This window comes from Sinocyclocheilus anshuiensis, unplaced genomic scaffold (genome assembly GCF_001515605.1).
Source record: "Sinocyclocheilus anshuiensis isolate Anshui unplaced genomic scaffold, SAMN03320099.WGS_v1.1 scaffold75, whole genome shotgun sequence".
Taxonomy (NCBI): Eukaryota; Metazoa; Chordata; class Actinopteri; order Cypriniformes; family Cyprinidae; genus Sinocyclocheilus; species Sinocyclocheilus anshuiensis.
The window spans coordinates 391094-407326 of record NW_015549634.1 but is presented as its reverse complement, the minus strand read 5'-3'; the positions used below and the strand labels follow the sequence as shown (position 1 = coordinate 407326).

Here is a 16233-nt window from a genome sequence, read left to right as displayed (position 1 = left end):
TTGTAGTCCAAACGAGTCGTTCGTTGTAGTTTTTGAAAGTGATTTCTGTTAAATAAAATATCTCCTTTTGAAGTGGACTTTGAGCTTTGAGCTTTGTCGCAGATCTTTTTTATGCTCAAACAGCAACATTACAGACTAACTAAAGTTGAAAAAGTGAAAAAGCCAAATAGGACCCCTTTAAGCATCACGGGTGAATATTTAATGAGTAATGCACTATTTTGTAGAGAAGGTTCAAAATGACATTTTCACCTATGATTCGGAGCCAAATTACAGGATGGTAAAAATGATTTTATAAAGTTGGCAGTATATGATCATTTTATGATTACACAGAGATTGGTAGGCCTATTAGTAAAATCTGTTGACTTTATCCATCTTTGTTGCATTATATGCCAGTTAGTGTTGTCACGGTCGCGTTTCGAGGGGGTCCCCCGTTAAAAATCGCGTTCCGGGGATAAAATACGCGTTTTGGCGGGGTTCCCAAGGTAAACTTCACATTCCGGGGCTAAATATCACGTTAGTGGGGTCGTTTTTCAACCCGGGGACATGAAAAACAACCCGCGGCAACAGTGTTAAAGCAGCCCAATTCTGCGGGAAAACCGCAGACTTGGCAACATTGGAAGAGGATAGCTTTCGTTTAGCGCATCAAGAACCGGGTTGACCGGGTATTCGGTACCACCGGTACTTAAGAAAACCTGGTACCGTAACGTTTTAATTTTTTTAGTACCGATTTGGTAAGGCCCTGTGGCCCTGTGTGGTTCATTTCCAGAGATATTGGGATTGTAATGTGGCTCCTTGAGTAAATTGTTTTAGTTATATGGCACTCAGACATCTATGTTCTATGCATTTGTTTTGATAGAGGGAAAGAGGATACATTTATAGTTTCAAAATTATTTGTACTTCAGACATTCCACTTTAAATTCAGTAAGTATCAGCTGTATACAAAGTCAACAACATTTGGTTTTTGACTGCTAAAAATAAGATACGAAAAGGAAAGTTTGTTAAGACCCAAAATCTAAAAGGATATTAAGATATCTTTAATGCTTCGTGAGCTACATGCATGCAAACCTTAGAGACAAAACTTGAAATGTGCTTTTTTCCCATTTTTGAATGGTCACCATTGGCATATAATGCAACAAAGATTGCTTAACTCAACAGATTTTACTAATAGTGCTACTAATCTCTGTGTGAAAATAACATAATGATGCTCCCATCTTTCTGAAGTCATTTTTACACCCCTGTAATTTGGCTCCAAATCTCAGGTGAAAATGTAATTTTGACGCCCCTCTACAAAATAGTGGATTACTCATTAAATATGCATCCATGACATTTAATATTTTGGCTTTCATCACTATTTATGTTTGCCTTTCTTTAGGAAAAATATTAACAAAATAAAAAATTTGAGCTGGGGAAGTTTCTGAAATTTGGTTGATTTAACATGGCACTGTATTCATGTATTTTTGTGCTCTGCTCCAGGTTTCACTCCTCCTGGCATGGATCGCTCGTCTCCGGAGAACAGTCCCGTACACGGATTGGTGCGACAGGCGTCCATAACCACTGGAGCAAACATTCACATCATCACAGAGCTCGGTGAGAATCACTCACTTTTAAGCCCAAACTAATACATTTATTCATCAAGGATGCATTCAATTGATTAAAAGGGACAGTAAAGATTTGTCACCTGTGTTGGCAAAATGAGTCACAATGAGCAAATTTTCAAAAATGAGTTATTTTTTGTATTTGAATTGTATTAGTTTTTTTTAATTGTGTGTATAGTTTTTTATAAATTTTTATTTAACACTTTAAATATTTGATTTAACTTAAAGCTGCAGTCCGTAACTTTTGGCACTCTAGCGGTTAATAAACAGAACTGCGTGCGTCTTGCGGAAGAACATTGTATCCGGATCTACTTCTCTCTGTTTATGTCTATGACGAATAACGCAGGTACTGGGCTCCTCCGCAGCGGCACCTACCCAAACCAGTCTAATTAGTCCAAATATAAACACTTATTATAGGTGTACCGTAGTGATTCAGGACAAGCCAAAAACACGGTTTGGAAAATGGATTCATGGTGTACTCGCTTATTATATAAATTTTGCACATTTTGAACACAAAAAAGTTACGGACTGCAGCTTTAATTTAAATATTACCTATAAAATATATTTAAATATAAATAATAATTAAACTAAATTTATTTAAAACAATGAGTACTATTGCCTTGGCAACTAGCAGAAATAAGTTTGAGGTTTCATTTAATTTAATTTAATTTTAATTTCATTACTTGAAATAAATGTTTATGTTTTTAGCTTTAGTTAACTATATTAACCCTGACATTAATTAATAAAAAATACAGCTGTTCATAGTTAGTTCATGTTAGCTCAGGCCAATTAAATAATATTAGCACATACCTGTGATTTTAATAATTATTATTAGTAAATGTTGAAATAAACATTAACGAAGATGAATAAATGCTTTAGAATATTTTATTGATAGTTTAACTAATGAAGTTTACTAATGTTAACAAATGGAACCTTATTGTAAAAACTCCTACTGACCCCAAAGCATTTGAGTGTGAACGGCTGTTTTAACAACGGTTCCTGAAAATAATTTTGAAGCTAGTTTCTAGGTTTATGGTTGCAAAGTGTAAAACAACTAAACGGTTGGTTTTGGTAACTGGTTGTGTTATGCTGCTAGCTAAAACAGACAAGTCGCTGCCCCTGGTTTCTCTGAGCCAGGACAAGAGCAGCGGGAACAACATCCCAATGATAACTGAGCTGGGTAAGAATGGCTGGTGTTCCTGTCGCTCTGTGGAGGTTTCTGCTGTTCTTCTGTTCCTCTCTGGTGTTTTTCGCTGTTGGCATGAGTGTTTCTGCAGCATGCTGTGAATCCTGTGTGCTTCTGTGTGGCGAGACGCGCTGCTGGTTCCTGTCAAACCGATCGAATCTGAGTTCAGAGATGATCTGTCACTCCGTTACGTGTTTCTGAGTTTCTCTGACAGGAAACTCAATGGCTCAGGGTCAGAAATGAACTTCCTGCTGCTTCTGACAATTAATCGACAACATTTCTGGCCATAAATGATTTTTTTTTTTACCATGAACCAGCATTTTTGGTAATGTTTGATTTATTAATATTTTCAATTAGTTTTTATATTTTCTATTTTAATTTTAGTAAATTTGTTGTTTGTTTGGCCAATATTTTAAAATTAAGTCTAAAAATAAAAACATTCAAATATTGATAAAAACTATAATAGTTTTAAATAAATAATTTTTACTGACCACTGCATTTTACATCATTTTTATTTGTTAATGTTAAAGGGTTAGTTCACCCAAAAATGAAAATTAGCCCATAAATTACTCCCCCTCAAGGCATCCTAGGTGTATATGACTTTCTTCTTTCAGACGAATCCAGTCAGAGTTATATTAATAATTGTCTTTGATCCTTCAAGCTGTTTAATGGCACTCAGCGGGTGTTGCAGTGCATCAGTCCAAAAGAAGTGAAATAAAAAGCGCCCATCCATAATAAAAAGTGTCTCACACGGCTCCGGGGGGTGAACAAAGGCCTCCTGTAGCGAATTGATGTGTTTTTGTAAGAAAAAAAATCCATATTCAAAACGTAATAATCACTTTAATGTAGCTTGCGCCAACAGTTGTACACAGAAGCAGCTCTGGGCTGATGACGTAAGATGTGAACTATAATTGTGAACTATAAAGGTGAACTAACCCTTTAAGAATTAGTTTTTATTTTATATTTAAATTGTAATTTTTTGTAAATTTATTTTTGTCAGGTTTTGTTTTTGTCATATATATATTATTGATCTTATTGTTCTTTCCATTTGACTTCAAATACATTTCTTAATACATTTACCAGCAATGTAAGTTTTATTTTATTTACTTGCCAGATTTTATGCATTTTCATTTTTTTGCTTGTCATGAAAATAATTTAATAATTAAAAAAAAAATCTTAAATGGTCCACCTTTATGCAAATTATGAATTTTTGAATGTATTTTTTATTTTGAATTGGTTGTAATTTTTTATATTTTCTGTTTTCATTTTAATTTTTGTTAAAGTTTTAGTAATTTTGTTGTGAATTTTTGTCATTTTTATTATTATTACTATTATTTTTTAATGTCTATATAGTTTTTATTAATTTTTATTTCAGTTAGTTATTTTTGTACATCAAGTTAAGCTAAATGAAAATGAGAAATATCTCGCCAGAGAGCCCAATCACCTTCATATGTTTATTTATTTTTGTACATCAAGTTAAGCTAAATGAAAATGAGAAATATCTCGCCAGAGAGCCCAATCACCTTCGAGTGTTAACAAAACAAGCCAATGAATGTTACTACACATGGGCACCTATTCATTGCACATGGCTCCCCAGCCTATGGCAGAGGCATCTGTTGAGACAACAACATGCCTGGACACTTGCACTAGGGGAACTCCCGCCCGAAGAAAGGCAAGGTCCCACCACGGGCTGAAAGTCTGGTGGCAGGACGGGGTGACTGAGACCTGGTGAGTGCCGCGTTGCAATGCCCATCTCAGGACTCGGTCGTGAAGCCAACGCTGAAGCGGTCTCATATGAAGCAATCCAAGCGGCGTGCCCATGGCAGCGGATGCCATATGCCCCAGGAGCCTCTGAAACTGTTTCAGTGGGACCGTCTTCCTGCTCTGAAATGACTCCAGGCAGTTCAGCATCGACTGGGCACACTCTACTGAGAAATGTGCTGTTAGATTAACCGAATCCAACTCCATACCGAGAAAAGAGATCCTCTGCACGGGACTCAGGAGCATAACCAGTGCTGAAGTGGTCTCATATGAAGCAATCTGAGCGGCGTGACTGCGGCTGCAGATGTCATATGCCCCAGGAGCCTCTGAAAGTGTTTCAGAGATACCACGTTCCTGCCTCTGAAGGAACTCAGGCAGTTCAGCACTGACTGGGCACACTTGCTGGTGAGCCGCGCCGTCATACTCACCGAGTCTAACTCCACACAGATAAAACAGATCCTCTGCATGGGGGAGAGTTTGCTCTTTTCCCAGTTGACCCAAAGCCCCAACTGGCTGAGGTGGCTGAGTACCACGTCCCTGTGTTCGCACAACTGCGCTCGAGACTGGGCCAGTCGTCAAGGTAGTTGAGAATGCGAATGCCTCTTTCCCTCAATGGAACAAGGGGTGCCTCCACCACTTTCGTGAAGACACGAGGCGACAGGGACAGCCTGAAGGGAAGGACCTTGTACTGATATGCCCAACCCTCTAATGCAAAGCTGGGTCAGCAATGACCGGGCATGAACCTCCGAGAGGCATGCTGTCATAGTGTCACACTCAAGAGTCAAGCTCCACACCAAGAAAAGAGATCCCCTGCACCGGGGAGAGTTTGCTCTTTTCCCAGTTGACCCGAAGCCCCAACCGGCTGAGGTGTAGCCCGAAGGGGAGGACCTTGTACTAATATGCTCGCCCCTCGAACGCGAAGCGGAGAAATGGCCTGTGTCGAGGGAGGATCGAGACATGAAAGTACGCGTCCTTCAGGTCGATCGCTGCGAACCAATCATGTGGGTGAACTCATTGAAAAATGCGTTTCTGCATCAACATCCTGAACGGGAGCCTGTGTGTGGAGGGCTCGGTTCAGAACGCGCAGGTCCAGGATTGGCCATAACCCACCGAGGTGACGGGGTGTTGACTTAATTGCCTCCATCTGCTTCTGTGCGGCGGAGAACTGCTGGACGAAGCTCTCCACTGCGTCGCTGAAGACGCCAGCCTAGGAGATCGGGGAGTCCAGGAAGTGGTGTTTGTCGGACTCCCTCATATCTACCAGGTTCAGCCAAAGATGGCATTCCTGGACCACCAAGGTGGACATCGTCTGACCCAGGGACCACGCTGTGACTTTCGTCGCCCGTAGGGTGAGGTCCGTCGCAGTGCGCAGCTCCTTTATCACACCCGGGTCAGAACTACCCTCGTGCAGCTGCTTCAACGCCTTGGCCTGGTAGACTTGCTGGAGGGCCATGGCATGCAGGGCGGAGGCGGCCTGTCCAGCAGCTCTGTAAGCCTTGGCCGTTAGAGCAGACGAGAACTTACAAGCTCTGGACGGGAGGCGTGGATTACCCCGCCAGGCGGCAGCGCTCTGCGGGCAAAGCTGCATCACAATAGCGCGCTCGACTGGGGGAATCTCCACATACCCCTAAGCCACCCCTGCAGGAGGGCCATGGCGTGCAGGGCGGAGGCGGCCTGTCCAGCAGCTCTGTAAGCCTTGGCTGTTAGAGCGGACGAGAACTTACAAGCTCTGGACGGGAGGCGTGGATTACCCTGCCAGGCAGCAGTGCTCTGCGGGCAAAGCTGCATCGCAATAGCGCGCTCGACTGGGGGGGATCTCCACATACACCTTAGCCGCCCCGCCGTTGAGGGTAGTGAGGACGGAAGAGGCACTAGCTCTGTTTCGGGCAGAAAAAGATGCCCTCCAAGACACTCTCTTCTGTGACTGCTCAAGCAGAAAGGCTCGGCTCCTCAGCGAAAAGCTGAATGTGCGACTGCACGCGCTCTCCTTATATACTTGCGCTGCGGGGCGGGGTGCGCGATGCAAAGCTCGCACGCCAACATTCATTGACTTGTTTTGTTAACACTCGAAGGTGATTGGGCTCTCTGGCGAGATCCCAATTCGTCAGTCACTGCTGACGTAACGTCGAACGTGACTGACTGAAAGGGAACTGTAATAACCTTTCTTTTGTCATGTTTTATCAGACTGACTCATAATACATATCATCAAGGTCTGAAGAAAATCTTCCATCTAGATAATCTTTAAAGTGCTTGTTAAAGTTCTTATTAAATTTATTGGCTGCTGCACTGGCAAGTTGCACCAGTTCATTGACTTGCCAAATTCTTGCATTGGGTGCTGAAAAAAAAAAGAGTTCAATTTTGACCCTGTTATTTTCTGTGAAAATTTTTAATAAGACTCCTCATTTAATGAAACACATTCCTAACAGTCCGTGTGTGTGTGTGTGTGTGTGTCTGCAGTGAACGACTCAAACGTCCAGTTTCTGGACCAGGACGATGACGACGATCCCGACACAGAGCTGTACCTCACGCAGCCGTTCGCCTGTGGGACAGCGTTCGCCGTCAGCGTGCTGGATTCATTGATGAGTGCCGTAAGTAAACGCAAACACAGTGGTGTCAGGCCTCGCGCACCGCTCCGCATCTGTAATGTACGGTGGCTCTGCAACTTAAGAAAACACATGCAAAGCACCAGCAAATTAAGAAAACATCTTCATTAGTTTGACAGCACATGTGCTGCAAATGCTCACAACACAAGCAAATAAAGAAATGCACAAGTAGCACAGACCACAACAAAATTTCCCCAACAAAACGAAAATTAACCATGTTTTTTTTTTGGGGGCATATTGATTACCAATTGTATAACCACAGTTGTACAAATACCATGGTTAAACTATGGTTTGTGTAGTTAATCCATGGTTAATTTGTACATGGTTTAACTATAGTAACCATTTTTTGTTTTTATTTAGTTTTTATATAATAAATGTAGGTAATACTTTATTTTAAGGTATCCTTGTTACACATATTACATGTACTTACTATTATAATAACAATTAGTTATGCATAATTACATGCAAGATACCCTAATCCTAACCCTAACCATATAGTAAGTACATGTAGTTAATTAATATTACTCAGTACTTATATGTATAACTACGCTGTAACAAGGACACCTTAAAATAAAGTGTAACCTAAATGTATTTATCAATTAATTTGAATAGTAAAACCATAGGCTATGGTTGATGGAAAGTTGTAAAGGTAAGTTAGCCAGCTTACATAACCTTTCACAGTTACAGTAACTGTGTATTTCGTCAGCTTATTTAGGCTAATATTATAAATAAATAAAAAACTATAAGGAAGGATGTTAAAATAAACAAAAATCTCACCTTTGAGAGCAAACATTGATAAATATGTCCCAGCCATGTTCGTCACTTCCATAACCATTTCCGAGGTGGTCTTTGCCTGTTTGTAGCGAGTTTCTGTTTTTGCAGCGCGCTTCTTTATTTGGATGTGTTGTGAGTATTTGCAGTGTGTTGAGCTCTCTCAGCCACAGTAGTAACGCTCCTCTCCCTCTGTCTCTGTCTCAGACGTACTTCAATGATAACATTCTGACTCTGATCCGGACGCTGGTGACCGGCGGAGCCACGCCGGAGCTGGAGGGTCTGCTGGCGGAGGAGAACGCGCTGCGTGGAGGATACAGCACAACGCAAACACTGGCCAACAGAGACCGCTGCCGCGTCGCACAGCTGGCGCTTTACGACGGCCCCTTTGCTGATCTGGGGGTGAGACTGACATCTCTTACTACTTCATTTGCTTCATGTTTAACCCTCAGGTGCTGCTTGTGTGGAGGTCAAAAATGACTAGGGATGTAACGATTCACTCAAGTCACGATTCGATTCACGATTTTTTTTAACAAAATTAGATTTAGCACAAATTATAAATAAAATTTGTCCTTTTATTATTGCTTGGACAAAATGCTGCACATTTCTTTGTGAAATTGAAATATAACACTATAATAATATACTAATATAGCACTTCCATATCATTGCTCTTTTGTTGGTTTTGATTGCTTCTATAGTTCTCATTTGTAAGTCGCTTTGGATAAAATTGTCTGCTAAATAACAAAATTTAATGTAAATGTAAATAACAAAACTAAATACATCAAATTTTCATTTTTGGGTGAACTATCCCTTTAATATGCATTATACAGAGGCAAGATGAAAAGAAAAAATGCCATCTAAACTTTTCTAAAGACAGTAAGTTCCCCTCAAGTGAAAAGAGTAAGTGAAAATCAAAGCCATAAATCTAAAGAAGTTGTGTTCCAAATTTGAGGTTGATATTGAAAAAAGAGCTTTCAGTAAGTTTTTATTTATTTATTTGTTTGGGTGCAGTACCAAACATTTCCACTAGATGAAATTTGCTTTCCATTTTTGTTGTTGTTCTTTTTTTTAACGCACCATTAACCCTCTAGTGCTCTTTTACACAGTTTTTTTTTTTTTTGACTTGTTCTGAATGGTACGGAACTTGGTAAAGGTTTTGGCACATTTGCTATGTGAACACACACAAAAATCATCAATATGATTTGAAAAGGTTAAGTGGTCCTGAAAAAAAAAAAGTGTCACACTTGTACTCCTCGCAGTCAAAAATGACTGCATTGGAAATGAATGGGAAACAAATTTCATCTCGTGGAAATGTTTGGTACTGCACACAAACTTAAAATCTTACTGAAAGCTCTTTGTTTTTTGTGATATCGACCTCAAATTTGGAACACAGCTTGTTTAGATTTATGGCTTTGATTTTTTTGCAGTTTTATAGTAACATGTTTTGGGAAATATATGTTTATATCAAATTTAAAAATATATAAAACAGGACTTTCTGGATGTTTGGAGGCCTGAAAGTCAAATGCTCAAATTGTTTGAATCTATTTTATTAAATATCTTTAAATCTGTATCACCATATAATGTTTATGCTTGTGTTTTCAGGATGGAGGCTGTTATGGTGATTTATTCTGTAAAGCATTGAAGACGTACAACATGTTGTGTTTTGGAATCTACCGATTAAGAGACGCACATCTGGGAGCACCCAGCCAGTGCACCAAACGGTGAGTGAACCAGCTTTACTAGCTTTACTATGTGTTCGGTCGATAATATTTTGAATGTTTTTGAAAGAAGTCTCTTCTGCTCACCAAGGCTGCATTTATTTGATCAAAAATACAGTGAAAACAGTACAATTGTGAAATATTACTATAATCTAAAACAGCTGTTTTCTATGTGAATATGTTCTAAACTGTAATTTATTTCTGTGATCAAAGCTGAATTTTCAGCATCATTACTCCAGTCTTCAGTGTCACATGATCTTCAGAAATCATTCTAATATGCTGATTTGCTGCTCAAGAAGCATTTCTGATTATTATCAATGTAGTGTTGTGCTGATGAATATTTAAAGTTCAAAAGAGTAGCATTAATTTGAAATATAATTTTTAAAATGATGTAAAACGAACATTTCATGCATTTTTGTAATAGAGGAAAATCTTTATAATTCAATAAGTTGTAGATACATAAAACAAATAAACAATACATACTGAAAATATGTTGAGAAATGCACCAAATATAACATTTAGACAATTTAACAATTTAGATTCACAACTCAAATGATGTAAAACAAACATTTCATGGATTTTTGGAATAAAGAAAAAATCGGTATAATTCAGTAAATTACAAAAGATAAAATAAATGAACAATACATACAAGAAATACACAAAATACAAAACAAATGCAGCAAATATAAAGAACATGGTGGATAAAGTGTACATGTTTCAACCGGCATTTTGCACTTTTAGTTAATATTACATTAAAATATTACAAGTCAGTAAAAATACTAAATATTAAATGAATCATATATAAATAATATTACATTTTCTGATCATATAAATTGCAGTGAAAATGAAAATAAACTTCAACATTAAAATGTATTTTGTTATCAGAGAAAAAAATCAATCAATTGCATTCAAAACATAAAATAAATGAACAATACATACTAGAAATATACTGTACAAAATACAAACGAAAATATAAAGTTATTGCTGTATAAATTGTACATATTTCAGCTGAACAAAATCAATATCAGGCCAATGCCTAGTCCAAAAGAATAGAATTTTTTTATTTAAAAAAAATATAAAATATATATAAAAAAATATTGTATTTGAAATATAGTTTTTTCTAACAATGTAATAATACATTTTTGGAAAAATTTTGGTGTAAAATTTTGGAATTCATTGCCTGATTATTTAAAATCTATTGCAAATTATAACAATTTTTTAAAAAGCTACAAAATCTTGGTTGATACAGCAATAAACTTGTAGTCATATTTGGTGTACTTATATTGTAAATTCGTGTACTTGTTGTTGTTGTTTTTTGTAACTGTAATTTAAGTTTTCAGCTACAAGCACTACGATACATGCCCTATCTGTCCCTAACAAATAAAACATGAACACAAATTGTATTATAAAACGGAGAGTTCCGGTCCTTGATTCTGATTGGCTGAGCCAAGTTCGAAGCTGTTGTAAATTACACTACAAACATACACCTTTGTTTACGTTTGTCTGTTGCTCGGCAAACACTTTGTTGCAACCACAACTGTTTCTGAGGAGCTACATTGTTTGGTGGAAGAATACTGTTTTTATTAATATCATTACACTTTATTTGCTCTGTTTTATTTTGTGAAACCTTACTACGTATGTGGAATAACCGTTTTATAAAAGCAATAACCCCCGTGAAGCCGTGGTTTACAGTGAATTTATAACAGCTCCGCTTCACGTCGTGCCTAACAACACCCCTTAGCTGTTATAAATTCACTGTAAACCACGGCTTCACGGGGCTTAGTGCTTTAATCAATTCAACGCATTCTTGCAAAGCTATAGTTATTGAGCTTTGCTTTAGTAGGTTGTTTGTAACTTTTTTGTTACATGTCAAATTAAACTGTTTCTCTCGTGACAGATACGTGATCGCGAATCCTCCGTACGACTTCGAGCTGGTGCCTACAGATCTGATCTTCTGCCTGATGCAATTTGACCACAACGCCGGCCAGACGCGCACCAACCTGTCCACTCACTCCACCTACTGCCCCAGCAAGAAGAGCCCATCCGCCCACTCCGTCCCCTCATCCGCCCGGCCGGGCCGCAGCCGGAGCCGCGACCTGCGCGACAAACAGAAGTACGTTCCTCTGTAAGCGTCAGTGCGGACTCTTATCACAAACACGAATCCCGGACTGTATTTTTTTACACGCATCAAATGTTTACTTCGCACATCATCTTTAGCATACTAGTTGCATCTGTATAAAGCACCGGCCAGCGTTAACGAATAATGAATCAGTTTTACCATTTTGCACTTTAACTGCACTTTAATCCTACAGTTTGACAACAGCGACTTGACAAACGCTCGTGTGCTTCATCATCGCATCACGCCTCTGTGCTTCTACATCCTGGTATTCCTCATATAACACGGCTGCTGTCTCATGTTACCCACATACAGTGGCTCCAAACGTCTGACGGCTTGCATTTTTAGTTCATAAAAAATTACATTCAATTATTCAGTGAGTACATTTAAATATTTAAATGTAAATATTAAACTAATAGTATTAATAAACTTTTTTTTTTTGCACATTTTTTTTTTTATTACAGAAATTGATTTTTTTGGAAATGAATTTTTTGCAACAGTTTCAGAACTCAAATAATGTAAAACAAACATTTTGTGGATTTTAGGAATAAAGAAAATTCAATCCACTGCAGATACATAAAATAAATGAACAATACATACTCAAAATATGCTGACAAATACACCACGTATAAGGGACATGATGAATACATATTTGAATTGATATTTTGCATTTTTAGTTATTAAAAAGTCAATAAAAACATTAAATAGTAAATAAATAATATGAATAAATATTACATTTTCTGATCATATAAATTGCAGTTAAAATTTAAATTAACTTGAATTTATTTTTAATGATGTAAGACAAACATTTCATGGATTTTAGGACTAGAGACAAATCTGCACAATTCAATCCATTATAAAACATAAAATAAATGAACAATACATACTAGAAATATACAAAATATGCCATAAAATTAATCAAATATAAAGATCACAATAGTGTACATATTTTAATTGATGTTTTACATGTTCAGCTACTAAAAAATATATGTCAATAAAGATATTAAATAATAAATTAATGTTAATAAAGAATATTACATTTTCTAATCTTAAATTGCAGTGAAAATTTAAATAAACTTTAAAATACAAATTTTTTAATTTATGTATTTTTGAACAATTTAGATTATTTTGTAGATTTTTCAACAGAAAAAAAAAAACTGTACAATTTGAATCAGTTGCAGATCCATAAAATAAATGAACAATACTATACAAAATACAAAACAAATGCACCAAATACGTGTAAAGTTCATGATGAATAAAACTGCATATATTTGAATTGAACAAAATCAATATCAGGTCAGTGTCACAAAACATTTTGATTAGTGACAGAGAAATAGTGCAGAATCTGAAATATTACTTCATTATATTTCAAATTTTCCAGTGTTTTCTCAGACATTTGGACCCACTGTACTTACACATCAATATATATGTGCTCATAAAGAATGTTAGTATTTTCCAAATGTTTTTATTTTCCATTCACTGCCTTCTTGAGACGACAGATGACAGAATGAGAGTTTAATCACACCAGCCTTGACAGAAACGCATAGCAAACGCATCAAGACGTACGCTACTGGACGACTGCGAAACAAAGGCTAAACGTCCGCGTGATTCTGACCGGGTTTATGGTCAGGTTAGGGACAGGTTCATCGTGATTTAGAAACCCATCTCAAATGAAGCGAATGGAAACGCTGATTTTCTGACGTTGAAGCATTATTCCTCAAGCTGGTCTAATGCGTTTTCCTGCAGCCGTCGCTCCACGCTTCTGTGCTGAGACTCATTTGACAAATGTTTTATCTTCCATTCAAAACCTTTTCCATATTTCTAAGGCTGTTAAACTCTTTTGGACTGAACGCGTGCTGTTTGGTTGGTTGGTATAACTCACGTAATATATGAAAGTGTTGCGAGGCTGCAAGAATAAAGTTGTTTGATGAGTATATGTAAAGAAGCAAGCAGGATGTTTGTTTGCTTTTTATGTTTAATTCACGTTTATTGCTATAGTAAGACGCTCACACCAAAGTTTTGATTCTCTCAATATCACGTGTAAGAGATTTTTCTTATATGATTATAATGAACTAGTGTATGCAATATCTTAAACATAATAAAAGTATTTTTTTCTGTATTGATGATGTGACGTCTTTGCTTTTGAAACACTTAAAGCATCTGCTTTTGCTCAGGACCTCATTTTCATTGATATTCATTTTATTATTTAAAAAATAACAATTTGTGTGCTTTTCATGTATATTTTTTATTGTATTACTTTTTATTTTAGAATTTTAAAATAAAATTTTGATTTTAATAATTTAATGTAATTATAATCATTTTATATACTGTAAATTGATAACTATTTTAAAGCTAAAGTACAAATACTTTGTGTGTGTGTGTGTGTGTGTGTGTGTGTGTATATATAATTTTATGATTTTTTCATTTTTTATTTTATTTTAATTTATTTTTAGAAATGTATTAATTATTATTTTTTATTATTTTATTTTTGTCAATTGCTAAATATTTTTAAACTTATGCACCAATATAAATAGGCCTAAGTATATGTGTTTGTGTGTGTGTAAAAAAGATTGAGTCCCCTCAGAATCAGGACATTTGAACTTACTCCATTTACTCTCTCTTTAAAGTGTGCCCAGGACGAATAGAGGGGTTTCAGGTATGGAACTAAATGCATGTCATTACTGCAACCATCTCTCATAATTCAGATGGTTATGAGCTGAAAAGTGCATTGAATCCGTCATGCCAGCATTAATTCTTTGCTTTCTGACTGAAGGTCATCTCTGCAGTGCATGTTTCTCCAGATTCAGGGCTCTGCTGTAGTTCAGTAGTTGTCTTGGTCTCTTGATATCTATGATCTGTCATAACACTGAGAATGCTTTTACCATTGCAACCCTCTGTAGAGATTTAGCTCGCGTGTCTGTAGTACATACTCTGTAGTATGCATGGTTTTGATTTCCAAATATATGAGCATGATTACAGCAAAATCATTTGAAAGCAGTTCTTACACTTTTCACCAAAAAAATAATAAATAAATAAAACATAATAAAAAAAAAAAAAATACATATTTTGCATTAAAAAAAAACCCCACAGTAATATACAAATGCACAAAAAAATTCTACAAAACATTGCATTGTAAGATTTTCTGGTGAATCTTTTGCATTCTAATAATAAAAAAACTTAGACACATACATACATATAATTGCACCCCAAAAAAAAAAAGTTGCTGGAGAAAGTTTTTTTTTAAGGCTATAAATTTATTTGGCTAGTATAAATTTATTTAGTTTTATACAGTTTTTAATAATATTTTGAATTAAAAAACTTTTACAATTAGAAAATATTTTATCTGTATAGGTTTTTTTATTGTTATTATTATTATTATTATTATTATTATTATGTAGTTTTAGTTTATTTAATTTTAGTTATTTTAGTATGTCAACAAACTAAATTAAAGTCTTAGTCTTATTATTTTATTATTATTATTATTATTATTATTATTATTATTAGAGTCTTAAAGTCTTATCTTAAAAAATGTAAAAATTGGTTAAATAATTTTAATGAGTTAATCAAACACTTGCTATCATGACTTATTGATCATATTTTTTTTTACAGTGCTAAAACAAGATAAATTGTAAATGTAAAGTTTATTAAATGTTAAAGTAACAAACATTTTTATGGTTGTAATTTTAGTTAATATTATAATACTATAATAACCCTGCTATGAATGCATTATGTAGTGATGAATTGAAACATTTCAAAACTCGTCGGTGCATGAGATGGAGCTTGTGTAGCTAAATTTGCATTCATGTACTTGTGCACTTCATGCTTCAGACGTACAGTAAATGATGTCAATCATTCTGCAGATAAAACTGGTACACAGATGAACCTGAGAACAGCTTCCCTAGAAACACGCAAACCAAACACACCAACACACACACAGCCAATCAGACCAATCAGTACAAATCCACCAGCAACATCATCCAGCCAATCAGAGAAGTGGAGGAGGAGCCTTGAGACGACCTCATCTGGACTCACCTGATCACAGACGGATCATCAGATCTGCTGACTGGAAATCAGTGATGGAGTTCAGTGGTTCTCAACTGGTTTTGCTTTTGGAGATCAAATGGTGACCCAACAAGACCAACACTGTTTATCATAAAGATGAAAAACACTTCCAACTTTCCTTTAGCCCTCATAATGCATTCAGGTTTCTTCTGAGCCAGAAGAGATGCATAAAAATTGCATAGTTTTTAGTAAAGGAACAAAACTTTGCAAGCGTTTTAAGACCCTCAAAAAACACACGATTAATTTTTTCCGAATTTTTTAAATAATTTTTAAAAAGATAACGATTTCAAATGTTCAGGTCATTTTGACCCGGGTATGGAGCACCAGTTGATGCCAAAAGTACTTCTATGTTAAATTATCTATGGTGTTAAGTTAGTGTCAAAAACATTTGTAAAAAAAAAAAATATATATATATATATAT

The 16233-nt window shown here is 36.2% G+C and overlaps 1 protein-coding gene across 1 annotated transcript in view; it reads left to right on the top strand.

Moving 5' to 3' along the window:
* kcnma1b (potassium large conductance calcium-activated channel, subfamily M, alpha member 1b) overlaps nt 1-15761 on the top strand; it is an 89278-nt gene extending 73517 nt beyond the window's left edge. Inside the window, exons 26-33 of the mRNA XM_016448655.1 lie at nt 1474-1587; nt 7000-7130; nt 8124-8318; nt 9519-9637; nt 11532-11747; nt 14378-14406; nt 14524-14566; nt 15617-15761. Coding sequence (XP_016304141.1) covers nt 1474-1587; nt 7000-7130; nt 8124-8318; nt 9519-9637; nt 11532-11747; nt 14378-14406; nt 14524-14566; nt 15617-15761 — 992 coding nt within the window. The remainder of the gene's footprint in view (nt 1-1473; nt 1588-6999; nt 7131-8123; nt 8319-9518; nt 9638-11531; nt 11748-14377; nt 14407-14523; nt 14567-15616) is intronic.
* The last annotated feature ends 472 nt before the right edge of the window (nt 15762-16233 follow it).